Below are 21,767 nucleotides of genomic sequence, written 5' to 3' on the forward strand. Positions count from 1 at the left end.
AGGGGAGGGGAGAGGACGGGAGGGGAGGGGGGAGGGGCTGGGGGAGGGGAGGGAGGGGAAGGAAAGGAAGTGAAGAAAGGGAGAAGAAAAAAAAAAAAAGGCCGAAGGGGTGATCTAGTGATTGGGTGGGAGCAGGTACTGGAGAAGGGGCAGTGGCTGTCAGCTGGGGTGACGAGGGTACCAGGATGGAGGGCGTGGTGTGCAGTGAGACAAGGAGCCCTGGGAGAGAATAAGTTTAGGAGATGAGGGAAGAAAGTCAGGAGGGGTCCCAGGTACGGCATCCTTATGAGCCACATGCAGCAATGCCAAACATTCAGCTACGTTATAATCCAAAGCTCCAGGTCAGGCCTAGAGATGGAGATGGAGACAGAGCCATCAGCATCCACAGAGCGATGGAAGCAGGGTAAGGGGCCATCCGGGAAGCAACATAACAAGAGTCCAGCACCAAGCCCCAGAGACACCAACCCCAAATCACCACGCAGAGGAAGACGGTCAAAGACACAGAAAGGAAACGGGGGCTGTGCGGCACATCCTCCCTGTTCAGGGAAGCTCCTCGTTATTTCTTAATAGTGCTAAAGTACATCTTTGAAAAAGGTCCATGGATCCATTTGGAGACCAGCCATGACGCCTCCCCATGGAGCCTGGAACAGCAACAAGGGCTTTGTTGCTGGTTGTAGATGATGACAAGAACTGTGTCAAGTCAGCTGTTCTAACTTAACATCCACTCCCACTGTCACACTGTCCCCTGCTCTGCCATTTTCAGGAGACAGCCTGGAAATCCAGCCCACTGACAAATGTTTCAGAAAATTAAATGTCAATTATGACCATATCAAGAAGTATTCAGGGATTCTGCCTTTAATCTGTATACAGAGATAATTCATTCATATTTCTTACTGGTCTTCTGACTATGGGAATATTCTCTATTTCGACGAATTTAAGCAAAATATGACCTCCTTATTCTCTTGTTATCTCCAAACAAGTGCTGCAACATGGAGCTGGTCTAATGCAGTCTGGCTCAGCCTTGGATGTGCCTCAGAATTAGCAAGGGGTGTGTTTGTCTTACTTTTAAAACCCAAAGCCACGCCCTGCCCTAAGTCTTAATGAGTAAGAATCTCCAGGGTATCAAGCCCAGATAAATGTCTCTTGTTTTTGTTCTGTTTTGTTTTGAAACACCACCAGCAATTCTGACACACAGCCAAGATGGGGACCCACCGGTCTAACACTTCAGGAATATTAGGATATTTGCCAGTAATACTTTCTCTGAAAAGTGACTGGTTTTGGGAAACTTGGTAGGAAAAATAAAGGTAGGAACAGATAAACTGCAAGTCATCTCTGATGAACTAATTTCTTCCTCATGATTGTTGAGTTGAATGTAGATGAGAAACTAAAGGTAATCAATAACGTCATGATTATTTCACAAGCAGACCATTTGTTATTGGTGCTCCGGCTCATAGCCAGGGAAAGGGAAAACATCAACATGGTTGTAAACTTGAAGTATAATCAACCAGCAGGTTCCTTCTGGCTCTGTTTATTGGGCATATAATTTTCTCACAGGTTTTTCCTAATGTCCATCAGCACTTCAGCGGAGCAGATTAGCCCTGAAGATGGGGAAGACGGGGAAGGACCCCAACTGCAATTTTATTCAAAGTGTAAAGGAAGTGTGGGTGTCATGGGTATAGAAGGGAGGTATTGGGGAGTGACTGCTGATGGGTAGAGGGCTTCTTTTTGGGGTAAACATAAAATCGATTGCAGTGACAGTTGCTCAACTCTGAATATGTTTTAAAAAAAAAACAATGAATTGTACTCTTGAAATGGGTGAATCGTACGGTATTGTGCATTATATCTCAATATAGCTGTTAAAAAAAATGTCAAGGAATTGTTTTGGGTGTTGAAATGGAAGACTTTACCTGGGTGTAAATGCTGAAGATGTGGCTTTGTACTTCGTCCATTGAGTCGAGACCATAGGCTACTGTTCCGAGATGGAGCCGTTTGAAAATCATCTCGTTCTGGGTAAGAGTGCCTAAAACATGAGACAAATGAGTGGCCGGCCTGTCTCTCAGGATGTCTGTTATTATTAACAGTAATGACAGTTGCCGTCTTTGGAGAGTTTGCTGTATGTCACACACTGCAGTCAGTACTGTCCCTGCTGGGGTAGACACCTGCAGTGTTTTGCCTGCCTAGAATCCCATTCCCCTTTTGAAAATGGCTTCTTAGCTTTCCCAGGGGAAATTAACCACACCATGCCCATTCCCTAAGGTGGCCCAAGAGGACTGTCAATCAGGGGCCTGGCCCATTCCGTTGGCCAAGAGGGTGACAAATGACATACACTAGAGCAATCAGATTCTATCTTGAAGGATTCTGACCCTTGAGTAGAAAGATACATCCCTAATGGCAGAGCCCTACAGAGACCACCTGGAGGGTCCTAATGATGACTTGTCCAGAACTTTCCTGGTTAGCTCTCCTTCCAGAAACCTCATTTTTCTCTGATTTGGTGAGCCGCCCAGGATCTTTGCATTAGCTTCCCTTCTACCCCATGGACATTAAGTGGTAGAGATAAGGCTTAAACCAGATCTTCCCCCTCCCAATCCTTGCTCTTCACCACTCTGATAGCCTAATGCCTGGACAGGCATTAAGCTGTGTAGCAGTATCAGGATGTGGTCAGAGATCAGGCCTGACTGCCTGAGTTAAAGCTTGCTTTGGCTACTATGAGCCCGTGACAAGTCACTTACCCTCTCTGGGCCACATTTCCTCATCTGCGGAAGGGGGACAGAAACACTACCTAACTCACAAGGTTCGGGTGAGGACTGAAGGAGTGACCGCACTGAAACTCCCCAGAATTGTATTCTGCACATAATTCATCCTTAGTAAGGGTTTGCTGCTGTTATCATCATCTTCATCACCAAAGAATCTTCATCAAAAGATGAAGAGAATAAAATAGCAGCAACACGCATCTCTCATATGTCCAGAGAGAGCCCAAGAGTTTCAGCCAAAGCCCTCAGGCATCTTCTCTCACCGGGAATCCTGTGTAGGTCCCAGAAAGCAGCTCACCTGTCTTGTCTGTGAGTAAGTACGAAATCCTGCCCAGCTGCTCGGGAATCGTGCTGGAGCGAACCACGGTCCCGGGGATTTTCGAGTCCCTTCGAATCACCCAGCTGTACACGATCTTGCCCATGTCCAGGTTCACGCGCAAACTAGTCACAAAACCAGAGCAAACAAGTTAACAGGACAGATGTAAGGCTCCTTGTATCTTTATAAAAACATGGACTCTAAACACATTTGTGCCATCGCATCCGGACTCACTCCCTGCAGAAGCACACTGCCGGAGCTGAACGCACAGACTCAGCAAGAGCCAGTACCACCATCAAGTCACACGTGGAACAAATCCATTATTGTCACAAAGCTCATGTTATGGACTAAAGTCACTTAAAATACAGAAAGGGTAGTGGTTTCCATCTCACCTTTTAGAAATTTACCATTCTATAGTACTGAGTACATTCACATTGTTATCAGCCAACAGCATCATCCACCTCCATAATTCTTTCATCTTCCCAAACTGAAATTCCACACCCATTCAACAGTAACGCCCCATCCCCACCAACCCTAGCCCTGGCAGCCCCTGGCAACCAGCACTCTACTTACATTTCTATGAATTTGACTACTTTTTTTTTTTTTTTTGAGACAAAGTCTCACTCTGTTGTTCAGGCTGGAGTGCAGTGGTGCTTTTTCAGCTCACCACAACCTTTGCCTCCTGGGTTCAAGTGATTCTCGCACCTCAGCCTCCAGAGTAGATGGGATTACAGGTGTGCGCCACCACGCCCGGCTAATTTTTTGTATTTTTAGTAGAGATGGGGTTTCACCATGTTGCTCAGGCTGGTCTCAAACTCCTGGGCTCAAGCGATCCACCCGTCTTGGCCTCCCACAGTGCTGGGATTACAGACGTGAGCCACCGCGCCTGGCCGGAATTTAACTACCTTAGACACTGCATGTAAGCTGAATCACACACTTTTTCTGACTTTTTGGGGGACTTATTTTTCTGGCTTATTTTGCTTAGCATAACGTTCTCAAGGTTCACCCACACTGTAAGGTGCATTAGAATTTCCTTCCTTTTGAAGGCTGAAGAGTATTCCATTGTATGTATTATATTCATTTTGAAATTTAATTTTACTGCACAAAGTAAATAGAAGTCTTCACATTAATTCATCATCCTATAAACTAATGAAATTGCTTGCCATTTTACTGGCTAGCCCTGGGACAAATGAAGAGTCGACTCACCAATTTTTAATCATGTTACAGGTAGAACTTTAAAGGCTACCACGTCACTTAGATCAAATACTTATTTTGCTAGCAGTCAAGTCACTAAAGTAGAGGCATTTATCCTCTGAATCCACCATCCAGAGCACGCTGACTTGGGCACAATCCCCCTGTCCTTGCCACACAGTTTTACACAAAACCACAATCTCTGTCCCTAGAAAAAGACAAATTCTCACCAAGATGACCTAAATATGCAAAATAGCAAGACAAAATATAAGATAATATATCAAGTATAAGAGAGAGTATAAGCACTGAAAGTTTCAGGGAAAAAGATATGTAGTTTAATATTTACTAATTATTATGGGGAAAAAGTAGAAGCAAACAGAACAATACGGGGAAAAGTAGATTGCTAACCCACATCACAGAGAAGCTTTAAAAAATGATGGGGCACACATACAAGTGATGTGAAAAGTTATTCAAAACACACTGCTCCAATTTTTTTGTAAAGGCAGATTTTAGTAGACCAAACTCCCCTTTTTCTAAAATCAAAAGCACTCTAGAAAAAAGCATATCCTAAAGTATTAACAATGATTACCACTTGGTAGTGACAGCAGAGGTGATTTATATTTTATTCTTTTGCTAATACGGGCCTTCATTTTTTTCTACTATGAAAATCTATCATTTATATCACTTTAAAAAATCAGGCCAGGCGCAGTAGCTCACACCTGTAACGCCAGCACTTTGGGAAGCTGAGGCGGGTGGATCGCTTGAGGTCAGGAGTTCAAGACCAGCCTGGCCAACATGGTGAAACCCCATCTCTACTAAAAATACAAAAATTAGCCAGGCATGGTGGCAGGAGCCTGTAATTCCAGCTACTTGGGAGGCTGAGGCAGGAGAATCACTTGAACCCAGGAGGTGGAGGCTGCAGTGAGCTGAGATCGCACCACTGCACTCCAGCCTGGGCAACAGAGCAAGACTCCATCTCAAAAATAAATAAATAAATAAATAACCATTTATTCCACCTCCAAATCAGGTAGGCAAACGACTGGCATGTGCCACCATGCTTTCATTGCACATCTACAGCAGACACTGCTGTCAATCACAACACCATTTCCCTTTGAGCCCAGATGCAGGCTCAGAATCCTTCTCAACACAGCAGCCCCAACAGCCACTATCAACCTTGCAGAGCTGGCTAACGATAGGAGCTCTAAATGGCATCCCTAGCATAGGGAGGCAAGGCAAGGAAAGATCTCTGATTCAAGAAAGGATGGCTTGTGGAGGAATGTGATCTTCTGGTGCTAGAGCCTCAGTGTGGTTCACACTCCTGACTCTGATTGCTCTTGGTCCTCACTCTACAAAGAGATCTGCTCCTTCTAAAAGCCGATGGGCACAGTGGCTCACACCTATAATCCCAGTACTTTGGGAGGCTGAGTCAGGCAGATCACCTGAGGTCAGGAGTTCAAGACAAGCCTGGCAAACATGGTAAAACCCCATCTCTACTAAAAATACAAAAATTAGCCAGGCGTGGTGATACATGCCTGTAATCCCAGCTACTTAGGAGGCTGAGACAGGAGAATCACTTGAACCTGAGAGGTGGAGGTTGCAGTGAGCCAAGATCGCGCCACTGCCCTCCAGCCTGGGCAACAAGAGCAAAACTCCATCTCAAAAAACAATAATAATAATAAAAGCCACAGAACCATCATCTTTGAACGAGTAAAGAGAAGAAGACGTCACAGCAGCCAAACTCAAGCTCGTCGCCTGCTTACCTAATGGGGATGATGTTGGAAAACAAGAGGAGGAAGCGGATGATCTGCAGGTACCAACGACCTGCGAAGTGTTGAAGGGCAACCATGACCAGCGAGACCACCACCAGGGCACCAAAGAGGATCTTGGTGAGGCAGTTCACTTCCAAGTCGAACAGGCCGATCTGTGGGATGAAGCACAAACCAGGGCTTGAGATTAGCTGGTGCAACTCACAGCCTGCCGGAGAGCTGCTCCTTCCCCTGCAAACACCTCTACCCCAGGTAGGACAGTGGGATCCATCGATCCTCATATCTTTGGTCTAAGAACACTGTGCTTCCATGGGCTGGAGTTCGTAACAGGCATCCAAGGGAACTTAAAGAATTCTGAAAATTCAAAAAAATGTTTACAACTAAAGAAGATTTACACTTGGAAATGTATCAGCGAGTTACAGCTGTGCTGGCTGGGTTGTGCACTGCATAGCCTCCACCACCCTGCAGAGTGCCCCTGGCCTTGTAAAATGACTCATATCCTAAACTCTTAGCACCCTACCCGACACGAACTCGGTAGTGCCTGAAAGTCTGGGGTGCACACCAGTGGTGGCACCTGATTTTTAGGTGGTGCATTAATGGACATTATTTTATTATTTATTTATTTAGAAATGGAGTCTCACTTTGTCACCCAGGCTGGAGTGCAAGGGCACAATCTTGGCTCACACCTCCTGGGTTGGAGCGATTCTCCTACCTCAGCCTCCCGATAAGCTGGGATTATGGCGCCTGCCACCACACCCAGCCAATTTTTGTATTTTTAGTAGAGACGGGGTTTCACCATGTTGGCCAGGCTGGTCTCAACTCCTGGACTCAGGTGATCCACCTGCCTCGGCCTCCCAAAGTGCTGAGATTACAGGTGTGAGCCACCGTGCCCGGCCCTGGACATTATTATTTTAATAATAATACATTTATTTTCATGTATAGTCTTTTAAAAAGTAGCAAATCATATCCATAACTTCATAGAAATATGCCCCAGGATAAGGCTAAAATATTAAACAAACAATTTTATAATTGTAATGATGGCTGTAACGTCTAATGGTGGAGCGACCATGACTGAAGTTTAGGAGACACAGCATTCCTTCCTGCTACTGATAAAAGACATTATTCTGTAATGTTCTGACTCTTAAAAATTGGAGGAGGTTTTCTGGAACTGATGAAAAATAACAATGTCTATCTTTGAGAAGCCTATGAATCCATAGGGGGATAAATGAGAAGAAACCATACCTAGGAACATTGCAGTGAAAAATGCAGAAACCAAAGAGAGAAAAAAAATTGAAAGTAGCTGGAAAAAAAGACAGGTTACTTCCAAAGAAATGGCAGTCTAATAGCTGACTTCTCAATAGAAAATGGAAACCAGAAAATGGCAGAATATTTTCAGTGTGCTGAAAGTAACAACCAACTTGTAATTTTAATACCAAGAGGAAATTTACAAATAAGATAAAAATTTGTTTTATGATCAAAACGAAGTTTATCACCTCAATGAAGAAAAATTCGGAAAGAAGAAAGTGATCATCTTACATGTTGGATGTAAGAACTAAGAAGACCTAAGAAGAATTAAAGAAGAAGAAAAGTGGTAAAAATGTAGATAAATCTACATGAATACTAACTGCAAATATACACACACACACATATTTTATTCATATATGTATATTTATGTATAAAATAAAAATTATGTTTTGTGGGGGTAAATAATTAAAAAAAAAAAAAAAAAAAAAATTGGAGGAGGGGTAAGCTGGGACGGCGGGTCACAGTTTGAATCACATGGGCCTGCCCCGTCCTCGCTGTGTAGCCTGGACAGGGCACGGTGCTTCCTGAAGCCGTTTCTCATGGATAAAGGAAGCACTGCACTCACAGGGCTGTTATGAGGATGAAATGAGATGCATGTGAAGGGTGAAACACAAGGCGTGCAAATGGTACATGCTCCATAGTTTAACCTAACAGCACAAAAAAATGCTGGGCACCATGGCTCATGCCTGTAATCCCAGCACTTTGGGAGGCCAAGGAGGGAGGATCACTTGACGTCTGGAGCTTGAGACCAGCCTGGCCAACATGGTGAAACCCCATCTCTACTAAAAATACAAAAATTAGCCAGGCATGGTGGTATGTGCCTACAGTCCCAGCTACTCAGGAGGTGGAATTGGGAGGATCGCTTGAGCCCAGGAGGCAGAGGTTAGAGCCAAAATCGAGCCACTGTATTCCTGCCTGAGCAACAAAGCAAGACCCTGTCTCAAAAAAAAAAAAAGGCACAAAAAATGTCATATATCCACAAACATGTGACTACATATTTATGTACTGTATTATATATGTGTATGTATTTATTGTATACACACACATGCATATGCATAAAAAGATAGGATGTCTGTATAAATATCACTCTTAGGTGTTCCTATTTTAATATCTCGTCACTCACCCACCAGAACCAACCAGCCCACAGCCGGTCAACGTACCCCATGACCTCGTACACACCTTACTTCGGGGATTTGAGGTATTCATGACACTCCGGAGTTCTCTGCCAGTGTAAAGAACAACACCCACAACAGTACCTAAAATGGAAAAAAAAAAGAAAAGAAATATTAATACAGACAGGCAGGCTTGCAAATAGAAGAGTCTGATCCTCTTGAGAGACTCGGTTCTTTTCTTTCTTTTTCTTTTTTTTTTTTTTTTTGAGACAGAGTCTCGCTCTGTTGCCCAGGCTGGAGTCTGGAGTGCAGTGGCACAACACAGGCTCACTGAAAGCCTCCCACCAGGTTCAAGCAATTCTCCTGCCTTAGCCTCCTGAATAACTGGGATTACAGGCGTGCACCACCATGCCTGGCTAACTTTTGGTTTTGTTTTGTTTTGAGATGGAGTTTTACTCTTGTTGCCCAGACTGGAGTGCAATGGCACGATCTCGGCTTACTGCAACCTCTACCTCCTGGGTTCAAGCAATTCTCCTGCCTCAGCTTCCCGAGTAGCTGGAATTACAGGCACCTGCCACCACACCCGGCTAATTTTTGTATTTTTAGTACAGACGGGGTTTCACCATGTTAGCCAGGCTGGTCTTGAACTCCTGACTTCAACTGATCCATCCGCCTCGGCCTCCCAAAGTGCTGGGATTACAGGCATGAGCCACTGCGCCCAGCCTCAATTTTTGTATTTTTAGTTCAGATGGGGTTTCACCATATTGGCCAGGCTGGTCTTGAACTCCTGACTTCAACCGATCCATCTGCCTCAGCCTCCCAAAGTTCTGGGATTACAGGCATGTGCCACCACACCCAGTCTCTTTTTTTTTTGAGAGAGGATCTTACTCTGTTGCCCAGGCTAGAGTGCAGTGGCACAATCATATTAATAGCTCACTGCAGCCTCAACATCCTGGGCTCAAGCGATCCTCCCACTTCAGCCTCCCAAGTAGCTGGGACCACAGGCACATGCCACCATGCTTGGCTAATTTTTGCGTTTTTTGTAGAAATGAGGTCTCACTATGTTGCCCAGGCTGGTCTTGAATTCCTGGATTCAAGTGATCCTCCCACCTTGGCCTCCCAAAGTGCTTGGATTACAGACATGAGCCACCTCGCCCGACCCAACAGCCACACTATGAGAACATCAGAGGTTTTTTACATTAGGGCCAAACCAATGATCTGTGGCTATACTGACCAATAGAACAGCCACTAACCACTGAAAACCCTTTAAGTTTAAATTCAGTTAAATTAAATACAGCACCCACCCTCCCTAGCCCTATTTCATAGCCACATGAGCTTGTAGCTACCTCATGGAACAGTGAAGACCCAGAGCCTTCTCCTTTTACCGCAAAACTTGTACTGGTGAATGCTGGTCTACGGGGCCCAGCGGCTTCTAACAGAAGGAGACTGGGAAAAGGGGTGGCTTGCCGTTTGTGCCCCTAGTCATAGAAGCTTCCAGAGATGCCTAGAACATTCCTACCCTCATTAACTATTATGGAAACTTGGAAACAGATGATTCTTTTTAGAGTACATTCTTCCTGTTAAGCCTGATCCCTTGCAGTCTAACTTGCCCATTTGGGGGATGTCCGTCCCAAGGACAACTCTTTCCTAAGAACTCCCCCACCCCTTCTATCCTCCAGGCACAATAAGAAAAGGCATCAATCCTTCAAAAGTCAACAATTTACTCAAGAAACAAACATGGCCAGTGAACAAGAGGAAAATGCTCAATCTAGTAAATAATCAAAAAATGCAAAATAAACCATTTTTATCCCAATTAGATTGGCAAAAATTCAAAAAACTGAGAACAACCAGGGTTAGCCAATAGCGGGGAAAGCAAATCCTGTGGTACACACTGCTGGCCGACGTGCACACTGGTGTGATCTATTTTGGAGAGAAATTTGGCAGTATCTGTCAAAATTTCACTTCTCTCCCCTTCTCAGTGTGTGCCAAGAAAATCAACACAGGAGGAAAGATAGAGAATAAAGAAGGAAACCAAGAAACACAGCATCACAGGGAGTGAGCGGCACTAGGCTGAAAGTCAAGTCAAGCAGAGAAACAGACAGGACCGGGTGGCGGGGCCGGGGGCAGAGGGCAGTGGGGGGCAGGCAGTTTATACTGTCTCCATTCACGTCATCTGGGCTGTAACTTGGAACATGAAGGAGCCAGCCCTGCCAAGCTCTCAGGGAAGATCCCAGGAATACAAGCAATTTGGTCTCTGCTGGAAAGAGAAAACACCTCCTTCTCTGTGTTCTCACCCCCTCACTCTCAGGAATGCCACTGACAGGAGATACAAAAATCCAAAGAGGCTGAAGCACATCTGCGGTAAAGAGCCCGCCCCCAAATGCAGCGCTGGGACCACGTCCTGGACAAAGAGCCCTAGGAGGAGGCGCTGAAGTCCTTCCAGGGTCTAACACACTCAGCCAGGCAAACAATGTTCTCCAGCACAATGCAGTTCCCTTCCAGGGAGGCTCCCGGCAGATGGCAGGCCAGGGAGAGCTTGCGGTGGCTTCTTGGCAGATGGCAGGCTCCTGTGAACACAGGCAGTCCCTCCCTTCAGGCCCCTGTCACCACAGCAGATGGCTGGACAGTGGGAACCGAGCCTGGGCTGAGCTTGGAATGACCACACCACCGCTGCATCCACTCCTGTGCAGATGCAGCTCAGCCTCAATCCCCAGAGCCCAGGGTTAGAGAGGGCCCCAGTAACAAGGAGGACCCCAAAGGGAGTGTCCCCCACACCTGGCCTAGCCAACCTTGATGCCATCAAATGCTGCTGAAAATGGCCTTTCCCATCCCATGCCTTCTTGTGCTCAGGACACAGGCTCTGCCTCCACAAGATCAAAACCCCAGCCTCATCCGCAGTGAGACCACCAACCGGAGAGGACGCACACACCGGATGTGCCTTGGCTTGGTCTGCACGGTGCTTTCAAGGTTCTGAATAACTGGCCACTTTTAAATTCAGGAGCTTGCCTATCTAAAAAAAAAAAAAAAAAAAAAAAAAAATGAGGCCGGGCACGGTGGCTCATGCCTGTAATCCCATCACTTTGGGAGGCTGAGGCAGGCGGATCACCTGAGGTCAGGAGTTTGAGACCAGCCTGGCCAACGTGGCGAAACACCGTCTCTACTAAAAATATAAAAATCAGCCGGGCGTGGTGGCTCATGCCTGTAATCCCAGCTACTTGGGAGCCTGAGGCAGGACAATTGCTTGAACCCGGGAGGCGGAGGTTGCAGCGAGCCGAGATCACGCCACTGCACTCCAGCCTGGGTGATGGAGTGAGACTCTGTCAAGAAAAAAAAATTCTAAAAAAAGAGATCTCTGGCTTTTCCTGGAAGAGTGGAAGATCTGATGACACCGAGTCCACGTTCCTCATGCTACACCCAGGGAGTGTTGAGGAACAACCACCTCTTAGACAGGCACGTGCTCTGAGCTCACCATGGTCCCCATCCGCCACTATCCACTCCTTTAAATCCTCTGCCCAATTTGTAACTGTTGACCCGAAAGTATCCACCCCCAGGCCTCTGATCCCCTCCTTCCCCTGCTGTCACCGCTGCAGCCCCTCCTTGCTCTCAAGGTTCTCTTCATTCCCACCCTCTGCAGCCTGCAGGCCACGCAGCCCTTTCCATTCTCCCAGCCAGTGTCCATCTGGTTTCTCCAAAAGGCCAAGAGGTCATGGTCAGGCATTTCACGGAGTTCTAACTGACTCTCTGGAACAGTGTGGTGCTGTCTGGGGTCAGGGCTACTCTATGACCCCTTCGTTCCTCATCCACAACAAAATAAATGCTGAACCCGAGAATCAGCGTTTGGAAATTTTTATAGCAATTAAATATTGCTGCAATATTCGAGCATGTGATCAGAGTAGTCGTCTCATCAAATGGGGTATAGACCATGGAGGCACCATCAAACTGTTGTGGGCTGGGCACGGTGGCTCACGCCTGTATTCCCAGCACTTTGGGAGGCTGAGGCGGGTGGATCACTTGAGGTCAGAAGTTCGAGACCAGCCTGGCCAACATGGTGAAATCCCGTCTCCACTAAAAATATAAAAATGATACAGGAGTGGTGATGGGCGCCTGTAATCCAGCTACTGGAGAGGCCGACACAGAAGAATAGCTTGAACCCAGGAGGTAGAGGTTGCAGTGAGCCGAGATCACACCACTGCACTCCAGCCTGAGCAACAGAGTGAGACTCTGTCTTAAAAAAAAAAAAAAAAAAAAAAAAAACTTGTGGCAAGGTGCACATAGTGTGGCTGCATATTACTCATGCACAGAGGCAGGACCACAAATTGATCTTCTACACATTAGGGGGAAAACCCAACAAACTGGTCCCTCTCCACTAAAAGTTTGAGAAGAACTGGGCTAGAGCACCAGTTCTTCTCACCTTCTAAGAGGTGGCTGTTCCTCAGCCTGGGCTCTGTAACATCCAGGCCACCTTCTCTGCCAAGCCCCTGGTCCTCCTCCATCCCTTCCCTTATCCATCACTCTTGTGCTGCCTCAGCCTTGTAGCCCTGCATTGGCTACCATGGCAACCACATCTTCTACAGATTAATGCCAGCTGATGCAGCCGCACCTCAGCACTGCCTGGCAAGCTTTTTTATTTTTTTTAAACTTCCAACAGATAACAGCAGACCTGTTAACCGAGAGGCAGGAGTTATAGCCTATAGGGAACACAGAAGTGAAATCTCACATAATTAAGATGACTCTTGCTGTCTGTTCCTTGCGTTGAGAACTAGAAGGAAATGGCTTGTGTTTACGTTAGAATCAGAGGGCAATTAGATGTCTACTCAGTGAGATGCAGGGGCTGAGGTCAATTAAGGAAGCAGTCAATGCCCAGCTGCTCATACTGACTCCAAATCATACACCCACTAAGGGGCAGGGCAGGCAATGCCATCAGATCACTGCTGTGCTCTCCCTCCCCTACCGCACTGCCCCCTAAAATAACCGAGCACACAGACAGGAATTCAGACAAGGGAAAACGTATCTTTAACTCCACAAGGCATCTCCCATGAACTGTCTGAAATACCTTTCTTCTTCAAGATGCCAATATGCCTTCCACTCTCCTCCTCCCAGGACATGACCTCTCCAAGGTATGTGACCTCGAACAAGCTGCTTAACCTGAGACTCAGTGCCTCATCCCATTAAATGTCCTCATGTAATGTTACGAGACCAAATTAAGAGAATGGCAGCGAAACACTTCATCAATTAAAAGTAAGTGATAAGTGAAGACTTAATTAGCATTGCTCATCTCTGAGACTAAGACTGACAAGCCCTTCCAACATTGCTCCTTCCACCTCAGATTTCTCTGCATTTGCAGCTCAGCTCAACTGTTTTCCTTTTTACTGGTTTCAGAGGAAATACATAAAACTCTCTCCCATTTCCTCTATAGCCTATCCTAAATTTTTTTTTTTTTTTTAGGAGTCTCGCTCTGTCACCCAGGCTGGAGTGCAGTGGTGCAATTTCGGCTCATTGCAACCTCCGCCTCCCAGGTTCAAGCAATTCTCCTGCCTCAGCCTCCCAAGTAGCTGAGACTACAGGTGCGCGCTACCACACCCAGCTCATTTTTGTATTTTTAGTAGAGATGGGGTTTCACCATGTTGGTCAGACTGGTCTCGAACTCCTGACCTCAAGTGATCCACTTGCCTCAGCCTCCCAAAGTGCTGGGATTACAGGCGTGAGCCACTGCGCCCGGCCTCCATTCGAAACTTCTAATAAACTATAAATCCCATGTTGTGGGCACATGCGTCTGTCTCCTAAGGCACTACCACAGCACTGGGACCGGCAATGGACCTCAGCACCGAACAGGTGCGCTCTTGCTGCATGAAAAGGAGGAAGGAAGGAGAGAAGAAAATCACCAGAATGAAAAACAAACAGGCATATGAAAATGCATTTATTACTGAAATGCTAACATTTTCAGTAGTCAAGGTGGTGGTTACCCTTGGGCGGGTATGGGGCAGCTAGAAGGGAGTGGATGGAGCTTCTTCAGGGTGGGGGGTGATAATATCCTGTTTCTTGATCTGGGTGCTAGTCACACAAATGTGTTGCCCATGTTAAAATCCATCAAGCACAGGGTGGAAGGAAGGTGAGGATCAGAAAACACTACCTATTGGGTACTATGCTTACTGCCTGGGTGACCATATCATCTGTACACTAAACCCCCGCAGCATGCAATTTACCCATGTAACAAACCTGCACATGTACCCCCAAACCTAAAATAAAGTTGGAAAGAAAAAAAAAATAAATCCACCAAGCACTATGTTTAGGATTTTCTGTGTATGTACTATCCTTCCACAAAAGGTTTAGAAAAGAAGAAGAAATGGTGAACTGTCCACAAAAAATGAAGTATATCCTATTCACGTGGCTGTCTAGTAAGGAGACGGGCACATGACAGGTAGTCATGAATTTCCAGCCCTGCCTACGCCAGATGCAATGGGACATGACAACTTTAACCCCATCTTGTTCTCATTGCCTTTAACGCCTCTTTATTCCACCCAAAGAGACAAGCATTTGACACAGACATCCTCTGCTCTAAAGTGTGTTGCTTTTCATTGTATCTTTTTTTTTTTTGAGACAGAGTTTCCCTCTTGTGGCCCAGGCTTGGGGTACAATGGTGCAATCTTGGCTCACTGCAACTTCTGCCTCCCTGGTTCAAGTGATTCTCCTGCCTCAGCCTCCTGAGTAACTGAGATTACAGGCACGCACCACCACACCCGGCTAATTTTTTGTATTTTTAGTAGAGATGGGGTTTTACCGTGTTGGCCAGGCTGATCTCGAACTCCTGACCTCAGGTGATCCAGCCGCATTGGCCTCCCAAAGTGCTGGGATTACAGGCCTGAGTCACCGCATTCAAGACCAGCCTGACCAACATGGTAAAACCTCATCTTTACTAAAAATACAAAAAATTAGCCAGGTGTGGTGGTGCACGCCTGTAATCCCAGCTACTCAGAAGGCTGAGGCAGGAGAATCGCTTGAACCCAGGAGGCGGAGGTTGCAATGAGCAGAGATCGCACCGTTGCACTCCAGCCTGGGGGACAAGAGCAAAACTTTGTCTCAAAAAAATAATAATAATAAATAGGGTCTTTCTCTGTCACCCAAACTGGAGTACACTGGTGATCACAGCTGACTACAGCCTTGACCTCCAAGCTCAAGCAATCCTCCCACCTCAGCTTCCTGTATAGTTAGGACCAAAGGCACACAACACAACACCTGGATGTTTGTTTGTTTGTTTTTGAGACAGAGTCTTGCTCTGTCGCCCAGGATGGAGTGCAGTGGCGCGATCTCAGCTCACTGCAACCTCCGCCTCCCAGGTTCAAGCGATTCTCCTGCCTCAGTCTCCCGAGTAGCTGGGATTACAGGTGCTTACCACCACGTCCAGCTGATTATTATTATCATTATTATTATTTTGTATTTTTAGTAGAGACGGGGTTCACCGTGTTAGCCAGGATGGTCTCGATCTCCTGACATTGTGATCCGCCCGCCTCAGCCTCCCAAAGTGCTGGGATTACAGGCTTGAGCCACCACACCCGGCCATGTTTTTATTTTTCGTAGAGATGGGTTTTCACTATGTTGCCTAGGCTGGTCTCAAACTCCTGGACTCAAGCGATCCTCCTGCCTTGGTCTCCCAAAGTGCTAGGATTACAGGTGTGAGCTACTGCACCCAGCCTCGTTTTACACTTTCATTCCCCATAAGGCTGCTTGTTCATACGGGGCCAGAAACGCTGACTGGGCCTAAGGGTCTGGAGCCTGGAGTCTGACCTGAGGTAATATTCCCTTGCCAGTTAGTTCTCCTAACTCTATTCCTTAAAGCAAGTACTTTAATATAAGACTATATAAACACTCCAAAAAAAGTCAGTGGATATTTTTATAATTTCAGAGCAGGGAAAATTTTCTTAGCATGACACAAACAACAGAAACCATAAAGAAACAAAAGATCCCAGCCTGGGCAACATGGCAAAACCCCATCTCTACAAAAAATACAAAAACTTAGCCAGGCGTGGTGAGGTGCGCCTATACTCCCAGCTACTCAGGAGGCTGAGGTGGGAGAATCATTTGAACCCGGGAAGTCGAGGCTGCAGTGAGCCCTGATCACGTCTCTGCACAACGACTGGGTGACAGATCAAGACCCTGTCTTGAAAAGAAAACAGATCAATAGATCTGACTAGATAAAAACTGCAAACTTTAGTTCCAAAAAACAAATGAGATCAAGTGCAACAGTCATTGCAATTAAGGCAACAAATAAAAGATTCATATTCTTATAACATAAACAATTCTTACAAATTATTTTTTAAAAACCAACCCATAAGCAGAAAAAATCAGCACAGGACACAAACTGGTCATTCACACATATATTTAAGAAAATACGGCCAGGCGCAGTGGCTCATGCCTGTAATCCCAGCACTTTGGGAGGCTGAGGCGGGTGGATCACGAGGTCAGGAGATCGAGACCATCCTGGCTAATACGGTGAAACTCCATCTCTACTAAAAATACAAAAAATTAGCCGGGCGTGGTGGTGGACGCCTGTAGTCCCAGCCACCGGGGAGGGTGAGGCAGGAGAATGGCGTGAACCTGGGAGGTGGAGCTTGCAGTGAGCCAAGATCGCGCCACTGTACTCCAGCCTGGGTGAAACAGCGAGACTCTGTCTCGAAAAAAAAAAAAAAAGAAAAAGAAAAAGAAAAGAAAGTACAGGCTGGGTGCGGTGGCTCACTCCTGTAATCCCAGCACTTTGGGAGGCTGAGACAGGCGGATCACGAGGTCAGGAGATCGAGACCATCCTGGCTAATACGGTGAAACTCCATCTCTACTAAAAATACAAAAAAATTAGCCGGGCGTAGTGGCGGGCGCCTGTAGTCCCAGCTACTAGGGAGGCTGAGGCAAGAGAATGGCATGAGCCCAGGAGGCGGAGCTTGCAGTGAGCCAAGATTGTGCCACTGCCCTCTAGCCTGGGCAACTGAGCGAGACTCCCGTCTCCAAAAAGAAATTTAAAAAAAAAAATACAAATAAATAGTAAACATAAAGGAAGATGTTTGCACAGATAATTTTTCTAAAGGCAAATCAATATGCTAAAATTTGTTCAATGTCTATCACATGGGCAAAAATTAGAAAGCCAAACACACTGCTGGCTAGGTACACATATAAGTTAAGATTATCAGGAGCATGAAGAAGAGGCAAGTTTCCTGGGTGAATCAAAACATAAAATGTATATGGCCTTCCAACAGTCATCCTGTTTTTATGAAAACATAGGTACACGCCTGTAATCCCAGCACTTTAAGAGACTGAGGCGGGTGGATCATGAGGTCAGGAGTTTGAGACCAGCCTAGACAACATGATGAAACCCCAACTCTACTAAAAATACAAAAAAATTAGCTGGGCATGGTGGCAGGCCCCTATAATCCCAGCTACTCAGGAGGCTGAGGCAGGAGAATCACTTGAACCTGGGAAGGTGGAGGTTGCAGTGAGTCGAGATCACAACACTGCACTCCAGCCTGGGAAACAAGAACGAGACTCAGTCTCAAAAAAAAAAAAAAGAAAAGAAAAGAAAAAAAAAAGAAAAAGAGAAAAGAAAAGAAAAACAGACACGAAAAAATGTTCATCATCCCTGGCCATCAGAGAAATGCAAATCAAAACCACAATGAGATACCATCTCACACCAGTTAGAATGGTGATCATTAAAAACTCAGGAAAAAATAGGTGCCGGAGAGGATGTGCAGAAATAGGAACACTTTTACACTGTTGGTGGGACTGTAAACTAGTTCAACCATTGTGGAAGACAGTGTGGTGATTCCTCAAGGATCTAGAACTAGAAATACCACTTGACCTAGCCATCCCATTACTGGGTATATACCAAAGGATTATAAATCATGCTGCTATAAAGACACATGCACACGTATGTTTATTGCAGCACTATTCACAATAGCAAAGACTTGGAACCAACCCAAATGTCCATCAATGATAGACTGGATCAAGAAAATAAATAAAATACTATGCATAGAATACTATGCAGCCATAAAAAAGGATGAGTTCATGTCCTTTGCAGGGACATGTATGAAGCTGGAAACCATCATTCTCAGCCAACTATCGCAAGGAAAGAAAACCAAACACCGCATGTTCTCACTCATAGGTGGGAACTGAACAGTGAGAACACTTGGACACAGGATGGGGAACATCACACACCGGGGCCTGTCGTGGGGTGGGGGAGGGGGGAGGGATAGCATTAGGAGATATGCCTAATGTAAATGACGAATTAATGGGCGCAGCAAACATAGCACATGTATATATATTTAACAAACCTGCACGTTGTGCACATGTACCCTTATAATTGAAGTATAATTAAAAAAGAAAATGTAGGCAATAAAAAAATTTTAAATTTCTATATGGTAAAAGAAAATAAAGCCCATCACAAACAAAAACAAAAGACAAAAAACTGAAAAAATATGTATAACCCACAACAAGTGATAGTTTGATATTCTTTCCTCTATAAAGCATTCTAACAAAGTAATGAGAAAAAGAAGAACCACAAAGGAAAGTAGATAGACCAGAATATTAAGAATTAGCTGACAGGTAGAAAGACATTCAACTATATTTGCAATTAAATCAAAATTAAAACAGTAGGCTGGGCACGGTGGCTCATGCCTGTAACCCCAGCACTTTGGGAGGCCGAGGCGGGTGGATCACCTGAGGTCAGGAGTTCGAGACCAGCCTGGCCAACATGGTGAAATCCCGTCTTTATTAAAAATACCAAAATTAGCCAGGGGTGGTTGCACACGACTGTAATCCCAGCTACTGGAGAGGCTGAGGCAGGAGAATCACTTGAACCTGGGAAGCGGAGGTTGCAGTGAGCCAAGATGGTACCACTGCACTCCAACCTGGGCAATAGAGAGACTCTGTCTTTTTTTTTTTTTTTTTTTAAAGCCAACTAGTAACTTACAAAGAAACAAAACAGACAGATGCAAATATGACCACCTGCCAGGTAATCTAGGAAATTCAAACTGAATGAGATAATTATTTTTCAGTCAAATTATCAAAGAATAAAAAGAGTAATTAATTATTTGTTAATAAATGACTTGAAAGCAGGAAAAAATTGGTTCAGGTGACATGGGTGGAAAGTGGCGAGGAGGGGCAGGATGTGAACGTCTGCATGCTGCGTGCCCTGGGTGGCTGTGCCCAGGCGTGACCCAGGCATGACCGTGAAGAATTTCTCGCTCTTTAGTCATCAGGGGGACTGCGAGACGTACCAAAGTATGATGAAAATAAAGGCAGGCAGTGGAAATGAAATGTAGCAAAAAAAACCTCAAGGGAGACTGCACCTCTGCCTATTTGTATTAAGTAGTGCACATGTGGATGGTGACACATGGTACTCCGGGGATAGTTTGTGCTGCTTCATTCCCTCTCCTTGCCACACAGGATCCTAATTGAGTGTCTACTACTGTACTAGAGAGCGACAAAGAAGGAAAAGGCAAGGTGGTTTACACCTATGATCCCAGCATTTTGGCTGAAGCAGAAGGATGACTTGAGTCTGAGAGTTTGAGACCAGCCTGGGCAAGAGTGAGACCCCCATCTCTAAAAAAGTATTTAAAAATTAGCTGGGCATGGTGGCATGCACTTGTAGTCCCAGCTGTTTGGGAGGCTGAGGCAGGAGGATTGCTTGAGCCCAGGAGTCCGAGGCTGCAGTGAGCCATGATTGCACCCCTGCACTCCAGCCTGGGTAACAGAATGAGACCCTGTCTCAAAAAAAAAAAAAAAAAGAAAGAAAGAATGAATGAATAAATGAATGAATGAAAGAGAGAAGCAACCAGCAGAGTAAAACAGCTTGATGGTGGGGAGTGGAGAGTACTATGTTTGAAGAGAGGAAAAAAGTGATTCATCTAATAGTAAAGACAGAAAGTCACCAGCAGTAGAATTATAATACTAATTATACTATTAAGTTAATGATATCACAAAATGTAAGAAAAGTGATGGCTACACAGTAAGTTCTGTTTCTGGAGCAAAGTGCCTAGGTTCAAGTTCCAGCTCTGCCTTTTACCTGCTGTGTGACCCCTCACAGCAAGTTACTTAACCTCACTCAGCCTCAGTTCTGTCATCTGCAGAATGGGCATAATATGAATAATAGTATCTACCCTCATGGTGCCGTTAGGAGGGTTAAGTGCAGTGTGTAACACACATAAGCACCCAGCACAGGGCCTGACACATGGGCTGCATGCCGCTGATGTTAACCACTGCTATCGGGGGTCATATTCAGCCCATGCAGTTCTGATCACTGTCATCCCAGCACTGAAAGACACCAATGGGCCGGGTGCAGTGGCTCACATCTGTAATCCCAGCACTTAGGGAGGCTGAGGTGGGTGGATCACTTGAGGTCAGAAGTTTGAGACCAGCCTGGCCAACATGGTGAAACCCCATCTCTACTAAAAATACAAAAATTAGCCAGTGTGGTGGTGCAGGCCTATAATCCCAGCTACTTGGGAGACTGAGACACAAGATCGCTTGAACCCGGGGGGCAGAGGTTACAGCGAGCCAAGATTGTGCCACTGTATTCCAGCCTAGGTGACAGAGTAAGACCTTGTCTCAAAAAAAGAGAAAAGAAAAAAAAAAGAGAAAAAGAAAAAGAGAGGCACCAATATCCACTTCCTCTTGGTGTTTAAACACAGAAGCTCCAGCTCAAGCCCATGCCCTTTCCTAGGGCCCCGGTGCTGGCAGTCCCAGTGCGACACACCCTACAAACACAACCTCCAGCCAGAACATCCAGGCTCTCTCCCACTCTGGTACAGATTAGAATGTCAATCTGAAGAGGCAATTAGAGCTATTCCCAGCGTGGACGCTGCAGAAAGGTCCACAGGCCACGCTGGCTTCTCCTCCAGGCGTCTCTAAGTGTCCGAGCTGCAATTAGATGTCAGTTTAATTCCCTGGAGGTGTCGGAACAAGTGGAAAATGCCATTTGACCGAGCGCTCATTTTTCCAACTGACAGATGATTATTCTAATTACAAAAGGATTTTCTTTCCTTTTCAAATTGCTACCACATTCCTCAAAATGGCGCCTCACCTGATGCGACCACAGTGCCAGCCCACAGCGTGTTCTCTATGCTCAGGCTCTCGCTGATCGGGGGGTCGCTGTCTTCCTGGAAAAGACCAAACGGACACAGGTTCACCTCCCAAAGCTTCCCCAGAATCCACAGGCTGCTTCTAGCCTGGTCCACTCGAGACAGAAAGAGAGGCTCCCCCCGATGAAACTGGAGGCCCAGTTTGGAAGCCGACGGCTCCACCATGAGGGTAGGGCCGAGCTCTTCCACTACTGCCCTTGGGGTTT

General features: G+C 45.9%; 1 protein-coding gene across 3 annotated transcripts in view; it reads right to left on the reverse strand.

The window, feature by feature from the left end:
• ATP9A (ATPase phospholipid transporting 9A (putative)) overlaps positions 1 to 21,767 on the reverse strand; it is a 174,864-nt gene that overhangs the window by 72,772 nt on the left and 80,325 nt on the right. For all 3 annotated transcript variants that reach the window (XR_008496086.2, XM_054467116.2, XM_054467117.1), the window contains exons 9-13: positions 21,504 to 21,579; positions 8,508 to 8,584; positions 6,018 to 6,178; positions 3,049 to 3,191; positions 1,908 to 2,020 (exon numbers count right to left, since the gene is read on the reverse strand). Coding sequence is in view for 2 of the 3 variants with exons in the window: in XM_054467116.2 (XP_054323091.2) it covers positions 1,908 to 2,020; positions 3,049 to 3,191; positions 6,018 to 6,178; positions 8,508 to 8,584; positions 21,504 to 21,579 (570 nt within the window). In the remaining variant the exon portion in view is untranslated. The remainder of the gene's footprint in view (positions 1 to 1,907; positions 2,021 to 3,048; positions 3,192 to 6,017; positions 6,179 to 8,507; positions 8,585 to 21,503; positions 21,580 to 21,767) is intronic.

The sequence above is a fragment of the Pongo pygmaeus genome, chromosome 21 (assembly GCF_028885625.2).
Source record: "Pongo pygmaeus isolate AG05252 chromosome 21, NHGRI_mPonPyg2-v2.0_pri, whole genome shotgun sequence".
NCBI lineage: Eukaryota > Metazoa > Chordata > Mammalia > Primates > Hominidae > Pongo > Pongo pygmaeus.